The 14,978-nt window shown below is 45.6% G+C and overlaps 1 protein-coding gene across 1 annotated transcript in view; it reads right to left on the bottom strand.

The window, feature by feature from the left end:
- The window catches only part of ARID4A (AT-rich interaction domain 4A), a 418,019-nt gene that overhangs the window by 42,019 nt on the left and 361,022 nt on the right, over positions 1-14,978 (bottom strand). Inside the window, 2 exon segments of the mRNA XM_086937984.1 lie at positions 13,853-13,915; positions 14,708-14,909. Coding sequence (XP_086794110.1) covers positions 13,853-13,915; positions 14,708-14,909 — 265 coding nt within the window.

Genomic DNA, 14,978 nt, shown 5'->3' with positions numbered 1-14,978 from the left:
GGTAAATAACTCGTACATCGGATAGCCGCAGATTCCTTAACTTAGAATAGATACCCTAGCCATACCCAAGAGAAAGGAGGGTCTGCTAGAGGACCTCACCAGCCTGGACGAAGCAGGGCCCCAATAGGGGATGAGTCACAGGGACAGGGAGAATAGCCCAGTCTCCCCAGGCAGAAGAGCACCTCTTCACCACTGAAGAACACCGGACCCAGATGGGGTGCGCGATGACGACAAAAAGAGGCGGCGCAACCCTCCTCAAGCAGGAGGAGGCAAGGACAAGGCGAAAGGAGGCCCCCCAAGCCCAACCAAGGAACCAGCGATCTCCACCAGAGGAGTACAGAGGAAGAAGAGCCACCCACAGACTCGAAGGAGAAGAGGCAGAAATGCAGGCAAAGCCCTCCATCGGAAAACACACCGAGTGAAGAGGGCAGCCGAGCCTATCACAGCTGGAAGTCAACAGACAAGACAGAAAGGCACCCAGCAATAAAGAAGGCGGGAGAAAAAGAGCGTGATCTCACAAGATTCCCGCAGAAGAAGCAGGGATGCCAGAGCCCACGCCAAAGCCCCCGGCCAAGAGCAGGCGGGTGTAGCCAGTCGCTTGCAAGCCCCACGAATTAAACGCCCAGACCACGTCGAGCTCAGTGCAAGGCAAGAAAAATCACAAACAACCCCTAAAAGGGGACCGCTCCGGACAGAATTGAAGCACGAACAAGTGCGATCAGCAAGAATATAAGAGGAGACAAGTAGGACGGTCAGTCTGTCAACACAAGAAATGATCCCCTCAGAAACGTAAGACAGAAGACCAGGCCAAACGGCAGACAAAGAGCAAAAACCCTGCAGCACCATGCCATAGATGGCCAGGCCAGGGCACGCTCAAGTAAGGACCAAGGGCCGCACCAGCGCAATAAAACACCACCAGGAAAGGCGAGGAACCCGCAAGGGGGAGTCCACACCCTCCCAGCATAAGACAGGGCTATAAAATAGCTACCAGTACCCCAAATAGGGTAGGACACGTCCCAAAGAAGCATGGGAACAGCACTTAGGCAAGACAATCCTGCATCAGAGTACAAATTATAAACCTGCAGCAGAAACCACAGAAGGCTTAGTAATCAGCCAAAAGGTACATTTGAAGATAGAGTGAACACATCATCTGATAGACTAGCCGCAGATTCCTTAATGTAGAATTATCCCCAGGCGTGAGACTTGATCCGGAAAGCCTTTTCGCCACAGCATCCCTGCGCGCCGGGGGCACTGCACCACGTGACTCCGCCCTGATGTCAACGCATTTGTGACGTCACCGAGGATACATAAGTCTCACCCCGGCGCGCCTACGTCAGTTTTTTCTCTTTTCTGTCACTTCTGGGCAGTGCAGGTGTCGCTGTAAAGATATTTAGAGCCAATGCTTGAAAATCTCCAGATCCAGTTGGATCCTGGTAATAATACTTTGAAGTTGTGGACTCTGCCGTTAAAAGTATCGGCCACATGGGTACTAGTAAACATTTTCCCGCTGGCCACAATGTTTGGTCTGTGATGCGATCGAGGGCCCATTGATACTAGCAGGGTGGCAGTCGGGAGAGGGGGGCAAATGGGAGGGTTTGGCGAGGTGGGAGGGTTTGGCAAGGTGGGTGTAAGGAAAGCGAAACCTACATGTAATGTCTGAATTACACAATGTGAAACCAAAAGCTTAGGATTGATTCTGGCTTCTCCACTTAACCAAATTGTGTGATCCTAGGCAATTGTTTTGGTTCACTTTGCCTCCTTTTTCTTCATTATCACAAACATGACTCCAGAATGTGTTACAAAACCTTATGTTTGATTTAATAAACTATAATGTGCATGTATAATAGAAATCCAGGTCACCCAAAGAGTTCACATAACAATTGACTTGCCTTTTAGTTCACTATTGGCATTGTTGCAAGGGTGGATGGAAGTATGAATGTTTTTAAATGTATGTTTAAAAATGATCACAAAAAAAACCTGATATAATCTGATGTACTAAGGTGAAAAAAGGGTCTGCATGTTAATGAAATTAACTTTTTGTAATTTGAAAAAACATTCATACTTTTGCTGCAAGATGCCTTTAAAATCAAGAAGATAGTTCTTAAGTTTATCAGTGCAGGACACCCTAGTTACTTGTTTTCTGTAACTTCAATGAACCTTGAAATAAATTATTGTTTTCTTATTTCAAAATGTTATTGATGAGTCGAGTAAACAGCAGTCCAGTGCTGCTGTTGCCCAGTGAGCTGCATGCAAAGGTCCGGAGAGCCGCTGCAAAGGCCCGAAGGGCCGGGCCGTATTTGAGTAGCACTGATCTATCAGAGATCTATTACCAGACATGGGGTCCCATTTTGAAGTGGGAGAGCACCAGACTTTGGGTCCAAATACATGGCCTATAAATCTCCACCTTTTTTTCTCTTAACAGCTCTTCCCCCCAAATAAAAACACTGCAACCATTTGATCGTAGATGGTAAACAGGCCCGCATTTGATGTCTTTTTACATGCCCAATTCCTGATTTCCATTTCCCTGTCCAATTATCCGTATGACATTGGTTCACATTTATATTGAAGACCAGCAAATCAGGGATAGTGTCTTAGTGCTAGATACTTTGAAAAGGGCATGCGAACATTAATCCCTGTGTGACTTAAAATGCAACAATAAGCAGTAGGGACAACGGTTGATTAAAGTGGACATACTTCAGATTTGAAAAAAGGGGGGACATTCAAAGCTTATCAAATGTGGAACACATTTAATCAAACATTACTGACTTGGTTGCTACATTGGAGCTACATAACCAACTGTGGGCGTGAGGTAGGATAAAGAGGGTAGAAAAAGGTTGCCTCATCTCCTAAAATGTTTTGAAAGGAAGGAGGTGGGGGGTACTTCTTTTGCAGCAGAGTATATAAAAACAGTGTATTAAGTTCTCAACTGTGGTGGTTGCATTGGTTCATCTGAATTGGAGAAATGCTAGTTAGTAGACAAAACTTAACTGCTCCACCAAAAGACGATTATCTATGTAGCCAAATTCAGCCTAGTGTAATAGGTCTTTTGCCCTAGTCTCCACAGGTAAATATTCTTGGGAAATCAACATGGCTATATTGTCAAAAGGAAAATATTAGGTGAAAGGCAGAGAGGCACCATAACATTTTAGCTGTAAAGTGCACTTCACTAACATTCCAATAAAACAAACAATTAAAGAAGATATACTGATTGAGGTTGGTGATGGATGACAATGTAAACAAGCATTTGCAATGCAATAGGTCTCGCATTAGGAAAGTTTGAGTTATTTGGCTTGTACATGACAAATTTGTTTTTTATGTGTTATTTTTGAAAATTGTGAAATTAATAGCTTTGTCATTTACAATGCTTATACTTTTCTTTTTTGACAATGTGACATCTATAGCATTTTTAATGCAACATGTTTTGTATTTACGTGACTTAGAAGTATTGATTTTACAAATAATGGTTTAAAAAAAATAATTAATACTTAAATAAAAGTTATTGTAATTTATAATGGCAATAACAAACTTTTGTAATTAACTTTTGTGAAGATTATGTTCAGTGTATTTTATTGTGACTAAAATATAAGAATAGAAGGGAAATATCAACATTTTTTTGTGACATTTGTAATTAAGCTTGAAACATTGAGAGAACATATTTGAACCAGTTGTTGTTGAATGTTTGCACAGATTGATACTGTGGTGGCGCTGAGTGATGTTGTGGTGGCGACAAGTGATGCTGTGGTAGCGCATAGTGATGTTGTGGTGCCCCTGAGTGATGCTGTGGTGCCTCTGAGTGATGCTGTTGTTGTGCGATAGATGGAGTGAGGGCGATAGATAGCTAGAGGGAGGGCGATAGATAGCTAGAGGGAGGGGGAAGATAGGTAGAGTGAGGGCGATAGATTGAGGGCGATAGATATATAGAGTGAGGGCGATAGATGTGTGTGGTTGTGTGTGTGTGGTTGAATGTGTGTTGTATGTGTGTGTGTGTTATGTTATGTTATATTTTATTTCTATAGCGCACGGCTACTCCAACGGTGTGTCCCGGCGCTTTATTTTGGCAGCTCATAAGAAGAAAACATAACAGATGAAAACATTCAAAAGAGCAAAATAACATAACTAAAGGGTAAAAAGCCAAGTTTTTAAGCCTTTCCTAAAAAACAGCAGATTAGAGGTCCTGCGTAGGGCCAGTGGCAAAGTGTTCCAGAGCTGGGGCGCCCTCACACTAAAGGAGCGCCCTCCAATACGGGCCTTCCTAACTCGAGGGACCACCGCCAGAGACAGGGAATCAGAACGCAGAGCTCTGGTAGGACGATAGAAAGCAAGCTTGCGTTGGAGATATTTTGCTCCCAAGCCGAATAGCGCTTTATGGGCCAGGGTCAGCGCCTTAAAAACTATCCGCTGCCGGATAGGCAGCCAATGGAGTGACTGTAAAAGGCCGGACACTCTTGCTCGCCTGCGGAGGACAAAAATGGCACGTGCCACAGAATTCTGCACAACCTGAAGTCGCTGCACAAGATAATCTGGGAGACCCAAATAAAGAACATTGGCATAATCCAATCTGGAGCCAATCAGAGCTTGCACTGTAATCTTCCTATGCTCTTCAGTGAGCAGAGGGAGGAACATCCGCAGCATCCTCAGAATGCCAAAACATGTGCCCATGAGGCCGAGGATCTGGGATCTCATCGCCAGACTGTTGTCAATCTTAACTCCCAGGTTTTTTGCCACCTGGGATGCCTGAGCTGGAGGAAACATATCATTCGGCCACCATGCCTGCCAATCAGGGTCTGATGTACAGCCAAAGAACAACACCTCCGACTTGTCAGAGTTACATTTGAGGCTGTTCTGCTGAAACCAGTTAAAGACCGCCCGAGACAATCCTGGATGCTCTCTCCATCAAAGTCCTCACTTTTTCTGCACGTGAAGAGAAGCTGGGTGTCATCGGCGTAGGAAACGATCTGGGCCCCAAAAGACTCTGCCAGTGTCGCCAAAGGGGTCATAAAGATGTTAAAAAGAGTCGGGCTCAACACAGAACCCTGCGGAACTCCGACTCCCAATGGCGGCATCTCAGCGGAGCTAGGAGGGACCCAGACCGTTTGTCGGCAGCCAGCCAGGAAAGATGTAAACCCGCTGAACACCGTCCCCCTCAGACCGATGTTATAGAGTCTGGCGAGGAGCCCCTCATGGGGGACGGTGTCAAAAGCCGCCGACAGGTCAAGCATGACAAGCATGGCTTTACGTCCAGCGTCCAGAACCTCCTTAATGGCCTCAGACACTTCTAAAAAAGCCGTCTCGGTGCTCAGATTAGGCCGGAAGCCAGATTGCGAGGGGTGCAGCAGATTGTTAGTCTCCAGAAAGACAGATAGCACGCTATGTACGTGCTTTTCCGTAATTTTTGCCAACGCTGGAAGGAGCGAAATAGGAATGTAATTGGCCAACATCTCGGGGTCTAAGCCCGGCTTTTTGAGGAGGGGGATCACCATTGCCCGCTTCCAGGCCTGCGGGACCATCCCCTCACTCAGAGAGCGGTTCAAAGTGGATTGACCATTGGGTTTACCACCTCCGCCATCCTCGCCAAAAATTTGGCCGGGCAAGGGTCTGTGTGTGTGGTTGTATGTATGTGTGTGTGCGGTTACAGAAGGATGTATGTGGAAGAGAGCTGCAGATCAGCACATTTTAAGAGAACAGGGAGTTAAAGAAGGATGCGTGTTGAAGAGATCAGCAGGTCAGCACAGGAGAAGAGAACAGGGAGTTAGAGAAGTAGGCGGTGGAAGGGGACAGCAGATCAGCATGGGAGAAGAGAACAGGGTTTTGGAGAAGGGGGCGGGTAGAAGAGAGCAGCAGATCAGGATGGTAGAACAGAACAGGGAGTTAAAGAAGGAGGCGGGTGGAAGAGAGCAGCAGATCAGCACAGGAGAAGAGAAGAGAACAGGGAGTTCAAGAAGGAGGCGGTTGTAAGAGAACAGCAGATTAGCGCAGGAGAAAAGAACAGAGTTAAAGAAGGAGGCAGCAGATCAGCTCAGGTTAAGAGAACATGGAGTTAAATAAGGAAGCGGGTGGAAGAGAGCAGCAGATCAGCACAGGAGAAGAGAAGAGAACAGGGAGTTAGAGAAGGAGGTGGGTGGAAGAGAGGGGCAGATCAGCACAGCAGAAGAGAACAGGGAGTTAAAGGAGTTGGGGTGGAAGTGAGCAGCAGATCAGCACAGGATACGAACAGGGAGTTAGAGAAAGAGGCGGGTGGAAGAGAACCGCAGTTTAGCACAGGAGAAGAAAACAGTGATTTAAAGAAGGAGGCGGGGTGGAAGAGAGCGGCAGATTAGCATAGGGGAAGAGAACAGTGAGTTAGAGAAGGAGGCAGAGTGGAAGAGAGCAGCAGATCAGCACAGGAGAAGAGAAGAGAACAGGGAGTTAGAGAAGGAGGTGGGTGGAAGAGAGGAGCAGATCAGCACAGCAGAAGAGAACAGTGAGTTAGAGAAGGATGCGATGTGTAAGAGAGCAGCAGATCAGCATAAGAGAACAGGGAGTTAAAGAAGGAGGCGGGTGGAAGAGAGCAGCAGGTCAGGAGAGGGCTAAAAGAAGAGAACAGGGAGTTAGAGAAGGAGGTGGGTGGAAGAGAGAAGCAGATCAGCACAGCAGAAGAGAACAGGGAGTTAGAGAAGGAGGTGGGTGGAAGAGAGCTGCAGATTAGCACAGGCGAAGAGAACATGGAGTTAAAGAAGGAGGTGCTGTTGAAGAGAGCAGCAGAACAGGATGGGAGAAGAGACCAGGGAGGTAGAGAAGGAGGCGGGTTGAAGAGAGCTGCAGATCAGCTCTGGAGAAGAGAAGTGAACATGGAGTTAGAGAAGTAGGTGGGTGGAAGAGAGCAGCAGATCATTACAGGAGAATAGGACAAGGAGTTCGATAAAGAGGCGAGTGGAAGAGAACAGCAGATTAGCGTGGGAAAAGAAAACGGAGTTAAAGAAGGAGGCGGGTTGGAAGAGAGCAGAAGATCCACACATGAGAAGAGAACATGGAGTTAGAGAAGGAGGCAGGGTGGAAGAGATCAGCAGTTCTGCACAGGAGAAGAGAAGAGAACAGGGAGTTAGAGAAGGAGTTTGTTGGAAGAGAGGAACAGATCAGCACAGCAGAAGAGAACAGGGAGTTAAAGATGGAGGTGGGGTGGAAGAGAGCAGCAGAACTGCACAGGCGAAGAGATTAGAATAGGGAGTTAGAAAAGGAAGTGTGGAGAAAGTGAGCATCAGATCAGCAGAAGTTAACAGGGAGTTAAAATGCAATGCAATATATGTTTCTTATTCAGAAAGTTTGAGCTATTGCTATTGTAAATGACCATTATTTTAATGTTTTGTTGTGAAAAATAGTGAAATTAATTGCTTTGTCAAATACAACGCTAATAGTTATAAATTTTGCAAATGTGACACCTATAGCATTTGAGAATGAAATATGGGTTGTATTTATTTGACTTACATGTATTGAAATTACAAACAACAATGGTTTAGAGTTGGAAGGTGGAGTTGGAGGGTGGATTTGGATTTGGAGGGTGTATTTGGAGGCTGAAGTTGTAGTTGGAGGGTGGATTTGTAGGGGGTATTTGGATGTTGGAGGGTGGAGTTGGATGGTGTTTTTGGAGGGTGGCGTTGGAGGGTGGATTTGTAGTTGGAGGGTGTAGTCGGAGGGTGGATTCAGAAGCTGTAGTAGTACTTGGATGGTGGATTTTGAGGGTGGAGTTGGAGGGTACAGTGGTGGGCGGGTAGAGTGGTGGCGCTAGAGTGGTGGCGCTAGAGTGGTGGCGCTAGAGTGGTGGCGCTAGAGTGGTGGCGCTAGAGTGTGGGCGCTAGAGTGTGGGCGCTAGAGTGTGGGCGCTAGAGTGTGGGCGCTAGAGTGTGGGCGCTAGAGTGTGGGCGCTAGAGTGTGGGCGCTAGAGTGGTGATGCATAGAGTGGTGATGCATAGAGTGGTGATGCATAGAGTGGTGGATAAGGTGGTGGTTTGGGTGGTGGCAGATAAGGTGGTGGCGCATAGGGTGGTGGAGTGGTGGCGGTAGAAGGCTGTACTGTGCGTGAGAGAGTGTGTGTGTGAGAGAGAGTGAGTGTGTGTGTGTGTGTGTGAGTGAGTGAGTGAGTGAGTGTGTGTGTGTGAGAGTGAGTGTGTGTGTGTGTGAGAGAGAGAGTGTGTGTATGAGAGAGAGAGTGTGTGTGTGTGGGAGAGAGAGGGATGGTGTGTGTGAGAGAGAGAGAGAGAGAGGGGGTGTGTGTGAGAGAGAGGGTGTGTGTGAGAGAGAGAGGGTGTGTGTGTGTGAGAGAGAGGGTGTGTGTGAGAGAGAGTGTGTGAGAGAGAGAGAGAGAGTGAGAGAGAGTGAGAGAGTGTCCTTTGGGACCTTATAAGTGTTTAGCCATGCAGCAGATAATGTTGTTGCAGTAAGGTTATTGTGCTACCTAACTACATACTTATAAGGACCCTAAGGTGAGACCTTTTGGCTATGCCAATGCTTGTTTCTTTTTCTTGTCTCCTCTTTATTCCCATATGTCACCTGGTGTCCCCTTCGCTCTGGTAGCAGCAGATAGACGACCACAGCAGCTTATTCTTTGTGAGCCAAGAAAGCTTCACAGCTGCCTCTGGCCAGATGGCTGGCTCTGACCCGTCCCTGGTCTCTTGGGAATAGCGTATCAAAGTAGCGCCAGGCTCAGCATCACAGGTCCTGCCCTTTCCTTCCCTTATAAATGACAAAACCTGTTAAACACAGAACAGCTTTGTCCATGAAATCTAAAAAAGTGTTTTTTCTTTGCAACCAATATACAAATCTGAATCTCATTGAAGACCTGTAATCTCTGTGGACGTTTATTGGGTGTCCAAATCTTCTGTTTTGCTAATCTTCTTCACTACAGTCATTGTTATTGGCTAGGCTCCTATTCCTAGGTGCTTTGTACAGGACATTTTAGATTCTTTTAAAGTTTTCATGTTGTATGGATTATTTTAAGTTGCACCACCGCACATTTGAATGTCAGTGTATTTGCATCCTTGCCGGACGAGAGGATGTAGGGGAGAGAGTGTGAGGGATGACAAACAGGAGGAGAGAAAGTGACAGACAAGAGGATGTAGGGGAGAGATAGTGAGAAGCGACAGACAGGAGGAGAGGAGATAAAAGTGACAAAAGAGGAGAGAAAGTGACAGACGAAAGGGTAAAGGGAAGAGTGAGAGACGGAGGGGTGACGAAAACGAGTGAGGTAGGGAGAGGCAGAGGACGGAAAGTGCCACAGGAGAGGGTGGCCGCGCTCCAGGCTGGGAGGACATGCCCAGGTGTGGAGCCTGCGGTGTGGGCTCTGTGGGGCTGGGGGGAGCCCAGGGAGGAGAAAATCACCCTACTCTGCTCCTCTATTTCCAGACACAATCACAGGGTAATTTATGAATACTGGCACATGCGTGCAGATGGAAGTACCAAATCTGCTCCGGGGGAGAGGGGGGCAGAGTTAGAGTTAAAGGGATAAACTAGGAGAGAACAAAGCCGGCAGACATAAGAAACAGGTATATATTTAAATAAATTAAAAAACTCCACAATGTTTTATGGACTAAAAATAAATGTTATTGGTTCAGTAAAAACAGACTCACTTAGAGACCGTGGGAGAAAGGTAGGAAAGAAGAGACAAAGAAAAGGGTGAAGAAAGCGCCCTAAAAGGAGGAAAATGCAAAAAGACTAAGACATTTGGGACAGAGGAGTTCGAGAAAGACGGGGGCACGAGGGGTGACTGGAGAGTAGAAAGCTGGAAAGGGCGAGGGATGGTATAGAGACGGAGGTAAAAAAGCACCGAAAGAGGCCACTAAAAGATATGCCACAGAGGATCGGCAAGAGCTGAAAAAGGGAGATAAAGGGGCCACACCAGCAAGTTCAAACACACAACAGCTGATGTTTAAATGTAAATAAACGAGGGGCGAAACGAAGATGAAAGGGAGAGATTCCGAATGTGAAACGAAGAAAGCAGACTTCAAAAAGGAGAGCGGAGGGACAGAGAAAGAAAAGATAAAGATGGAGGGAGAAGAAGGGACGAGGACAGGCAGCGGAGAGTGGGAGGCAGACACAGAGAGGGAGGTGGCGTGGGAGAAAGAGGGAGTGAGAAGGTTAACCAGGAGACCAAAAGGCGGCCGGGCTGTACAATGCTGTCACGTTTTGAAGGCATGAGTTTGGCCTGGGCTGGAAGCAAGGAGCACGGCGAGCAGGGAGGGGCTGGAGAGGTGAGGGCACAGAGAAAAAAAACGCGAGTCACGGCCTGGCGGCCATGAAGTGTGAAGCAGTGGGCAGGGAAGCAGGAGCAAATGGTAAGGGGAGCCTTTGAAGAGCAAGGCAGGGGGATAGAAGCGCGTTCAGGAGCACGTGCACTTTTACAAATTCTCATCTTTCTGGTTTGACTTCAATAGGTCTCTCTACGAGACCTAAAAACCGCACACCTAACTTAGAGCCAAGTTGATAAAAAAAGATAAAACCATTTTTTTTTATTCAAGATCATGGCATGGACTATTTTCCAAGACTAGATGGCAACCAGGCATATTTATACATTACAGAAATTAATTTCCTTCAGGCTTGATATGCCATCATTAGAAGGGGAGCACAGTGGATCTTAACTGCAAGTGTGATATGTATAATATACCCACATGACAAATCATCTCCATATAAAAAGGTAATACTCTTTCAAGTTGGCTGCTGTTTACACATGGGTCAAGTGAGTAAAAGTATATGGAGAAAGTGGCAATGTTCGTGATGACCGCCTGGTTCCCACTTTCACAAAGGTAAAAGAAACAAGCACTTGAAATGCCAAAGGTCTCATATTTTTTTAAAGTTAGAGCTATTGGCTTTGTAAATGATAATGTTTTGTCTTATGTTTTTTGTTTGCAGCCGAGTGATTATTTGGCATGTTTTTTTAATAGCTTTTCTACCTGATAAAATGTGACAGAATGAGTTGAGAATAATTTCATTTGCTGACTGCATTATAAGAGTGTAGGCGTGGGTGCTGTTGAGGATGCAAAAGCGTCTGAGAGCATCTACTCTGTAGCCACGTGGACCCTTGACCGTAAAACATTTTCAACTGAGATGGCACCCACCATCGCCCCGAACTCTGCTGCGCAATCAACTGCTCCATTGAGTCAGCCACCTTCCCGAAGACTGGAAGCACGCAGAAATCAACCCATGCTGAAAAAAACCTCTGCCGACCCAACAGACTTCAAGAATAATAGACCTATCTCTCTGCTCACCTTCCCCGTCTAAATAACTGATGGCCTTCTCAACAGCCAACTCACTGAATTCATCGAAACAAACTATACACACCCCTCCCAAACAGGCTTCAGAAGAAACAGCAGAGACTGCACTCCTTGCCACAACAGAAGCCACTCACTCCTCTGTGAGGCGAAACCGCAGCCCTCGTCCTCCTGCCACCTACGACACTGTCTCCTACCGCACCCTCTGCACAAGACTGCAGAACGCCGGCACTTGCTGCAAAACCTCGAGTGGATCCTCTCCTTCCTCACCGGCAGACCGAGAGTCAAGCTCCCACCGTTCTTAGAACCTATAGAAATCAGCTGCAGAGTCCCTCAGGGCTCCTCTTTGAGCGCCACCCTCTATCATCTACATGGCTCTTTTTGCACCCATCGCTAAAAACCACAGACTCAACATAGTCTACTATGTCGACAACACCCAGCTGCTTCTCTCCCTCATCGATTAACCTGCAGCCGCTAAAAGTAACTTTCACAACGAGATGGAGGCACCTGGGCACCATTCCCTCCACCACGGACAACTCTTGGTGGCTAGCAAGCTGGGACCCCTCCCCCCCAAGCAACCTCACCATCACCCTCGACTCCTCGGTCTCAATGGAACTGCCAAATGAACACTCTCTCATCCTCTTTTTTTCTCCTTCCTTATGCTCTGCCTGTTCATCAGGCGCAAGCTCATCTACAGAAACGCACTCTTTGCTGACGCCACCCAAAAAAACTCCCCAAAAATTTGCAGAGCATCCAGAACACCTCTGCCAGACTTATCATAGACATCCCCTGCCACAGCCACATCTCCGGTCACCTGAGAGACCTTCACTGGTTCCCGATTAACTAAAGAATCACTTTCAAGCTCCTCATGCACGCCTTCAAAGCCCTCCACAACACCGAACCTGCATACCTCAACCACTGCCTCTCCAACACACCCACCAGATATCTCCGCTCAGCTCAACTGACCCTGGCCACTATCCCACAGATCCGCAAGACCTCAGCCGGAGGAAGATCATTCTCCTAACTCGATGCAAAGACCTGGAACTCTCTACCTCCGGCAATCACCTCCATTGCCTCAATTCAGGAAGGACCTCAAGACCTGGCTCTTCGACTGAACTGCAGATCCCCTCCCTCTAATGCCATGAGACTCTAACGGGTGATTAGCCACGCTCTATAAGAACATGATTGATTGAGCGACTCAACCTGCATATTTACGAGTGATGTGCAAGGGAGGACGAACAAAGTCACAGGCAAATTGCTACCATAGCTTCTGTGTTGATTCAACTGGAAGTGTAATCTGGGACATTGATGAGATGCAAAGACAAATGTTAAATTTAAAAACGTATTGGGCGAACTGGTTCAATGGTTTTTTCCATTTAAGGTGTGTGCATTGTGCAGTTACCCGAATATGAAAAACTAAAATTAGTTTGCTATTTTCATTTATAGCAGTATCTTGTGTCCCTTTACTCTAATGCTGAAGCGTGGCGTGCTGCTTTGAAGACGCAGAGCTGTGTGGGGATGTATATAAAGGAAGCGTCCGCTATTGCTGAAGCGTGGTGCTTTAAAAAAACAGGAATATTGGCGAGACATGCAGAAGAGAAGAAAGGGGCGAGACGGACATTATTGAGGATGAAGCGCACAGTGCCACTGCATAAATAAATCATACACAGATAAACTGTACACACCGGACGTGGAAGGAGCGTTTCTAAAAGGAAGTGCAGCGCCCATGATTAGTGCAGTGCTGAGCCAGGAAAAGGGGTGGACTAAGCTTTGTGGAAGCGGAAGAGAGTGTTGTGCCTGCAACAGCAGCTAGGAGAAAGCCATTAAGAAAATAGCGCTCAACCTGTAAATAAAACATACTGAGTAACAACACATGTAAGAGGGGCAGTCCTTATGGGAGGCTAAAACAAGAAAAGGAGCTACTAATGAGACTACTAAACAAATTAACCAATGAAAATAAACTAGTCTGAAAAGACTGTCAACGGAGCCAATAAGATACAACAGCAGGAAAATGAGCGGTACTTAAAGCCCATATTCTGAATATAACAGGTCTCAAAGAAACAGCGCAAGTACTACCTAGGCGAGACCTGAAAAACAATGAGGAGGTGGAAGACCTTTTGTTACGTGTTGGAGATATTACAAATGCCTAGGAGTCCTAAGACCTTACTTTCCAATACTAGGTTGCAGCCCTAATACTCCGAGAATCAAAATACATATTTCTGGTCAGATCATAAAGAGTAGGGCATAAAAACAAATGACATGTTCACCAAGAAAATATATGTACAACAATTACAGTAGTTTGAATTATTACTAGCCAATCTAGGAAGAAATCAACTGTGCCGAAAACAAAGAAGCGGCTTTCCAGGAATCACCATGGGTATATCAAGTAACTGTAACAGGTGCAAAGCAGAGAGGGAAACTAAAATCTATATTCTTAAAAACTATTATATTTCAATCAAGCAGAATTTAAAAATATAATTTAATATGGCAAGTGGCTGAATGCCACTGTGTGGAATGCATACATGGTTCTGCCAGTTAATGCAACAGAATAGACTCCTGCTTCTCGCTCCTCAAAGGAATTTAATATTAGCTCAAGTGTAAAAAAAAAACCTCACCATTTGATCCTTGATCGGAGTCAAACAATCCGGAGTTATGCCTGGTCCTTCTCCTAAATGTCCCTACAATGTAAAAATCCATGATATGTTTACAATTAGATAAACATTGAACAAGATCACCTATGAGTCATGGGCCAACAATGCATCAATTAGCATATAACTCTACTACATTCCTAAGATCAAAGTATTAACAGAAAAGCTACTATACTATATTATATATATACATATACACACACACACACACATACACATATATATCTATATATACACACATATATATATATATACACACACACACACATATACATATATATATATATATATATATACCTATATACATATATACACACACACATACGTCCTATCATTTGATTTTACACTTAAAATTAATACTTCTTAAGAGAAAATGAATAGAGAGAAGAACAAAAGATACAAAGAGACATACCCTGTCAATTTACTAGTGAAGTGGATTGAGGGAGGGGTGCGTGGGTTGACGATACATTCCAAATACACACACTTTTAAAGCCATGCGGAGAAGTCAATAGCACTATATATACAGATTCCATATAAATGGTTTGCATTGATAGATCCAATTTTCTCCACAGCTGCTCTAAACACAACTTTGCGCTATAAAGAACTGTAAGTGATAGCTCATTGCATACCCATACAAAGATAGCCAAAGCCACCACTGTATGATGTGACAATTTGCAATGGTCGTCTAAAAAATGAAGTGGTTTTGAGTAGGCTAAAGTTGTTGACGCTTCAGTCGTTTTAAGTCAAACTGTTTGATTAAAGACTTTGGAGCTTTTGCCTGCACTAAAAGTCTACTTGCAAGGAGAAAAATGGTGAACATACCTTCAGTTCCATTTGATAGTGGTGAGCAGTCTGGCATATTGTTTCGTGCACTTCGACAACCCAATTTTCCTTCACTACTGGGCATTTTGGACAAACAACAAGCCAGGTTGGTAAGAAGGGTAGATTTCAGCGGAGGGCGACCACGTTTGGATTTCTGTTTCTCCTCCTCCTTTCTTTCATCCACTTCACTTCCTTCTTTGCTCTAAATACACAAAAACATTTGTTGTCCAACTAGCAAAGTAGCCTTTAAAGTTATGTATCTTCATTCATC

Source organism: Lissotriton vulgaris, chromosome 9 (assembly GCF_964263255.1).
Source record: "Lissotriton vulgaris chromosome 9, aLisVul1.2, whole genome shotgun sequence".
NCBI classification, from domain to species: Eukaryota; Metazoa; Chordata; class Amphibia; order Caudata; family Salamandridae; genus Lissotriton; species Lissotriton vulgaris.
The sequence above is the reverse complement of the archived record's forward strand: the minus strand, read 5'-3'. Positions and strand labels throughout refer to the sequence as shown.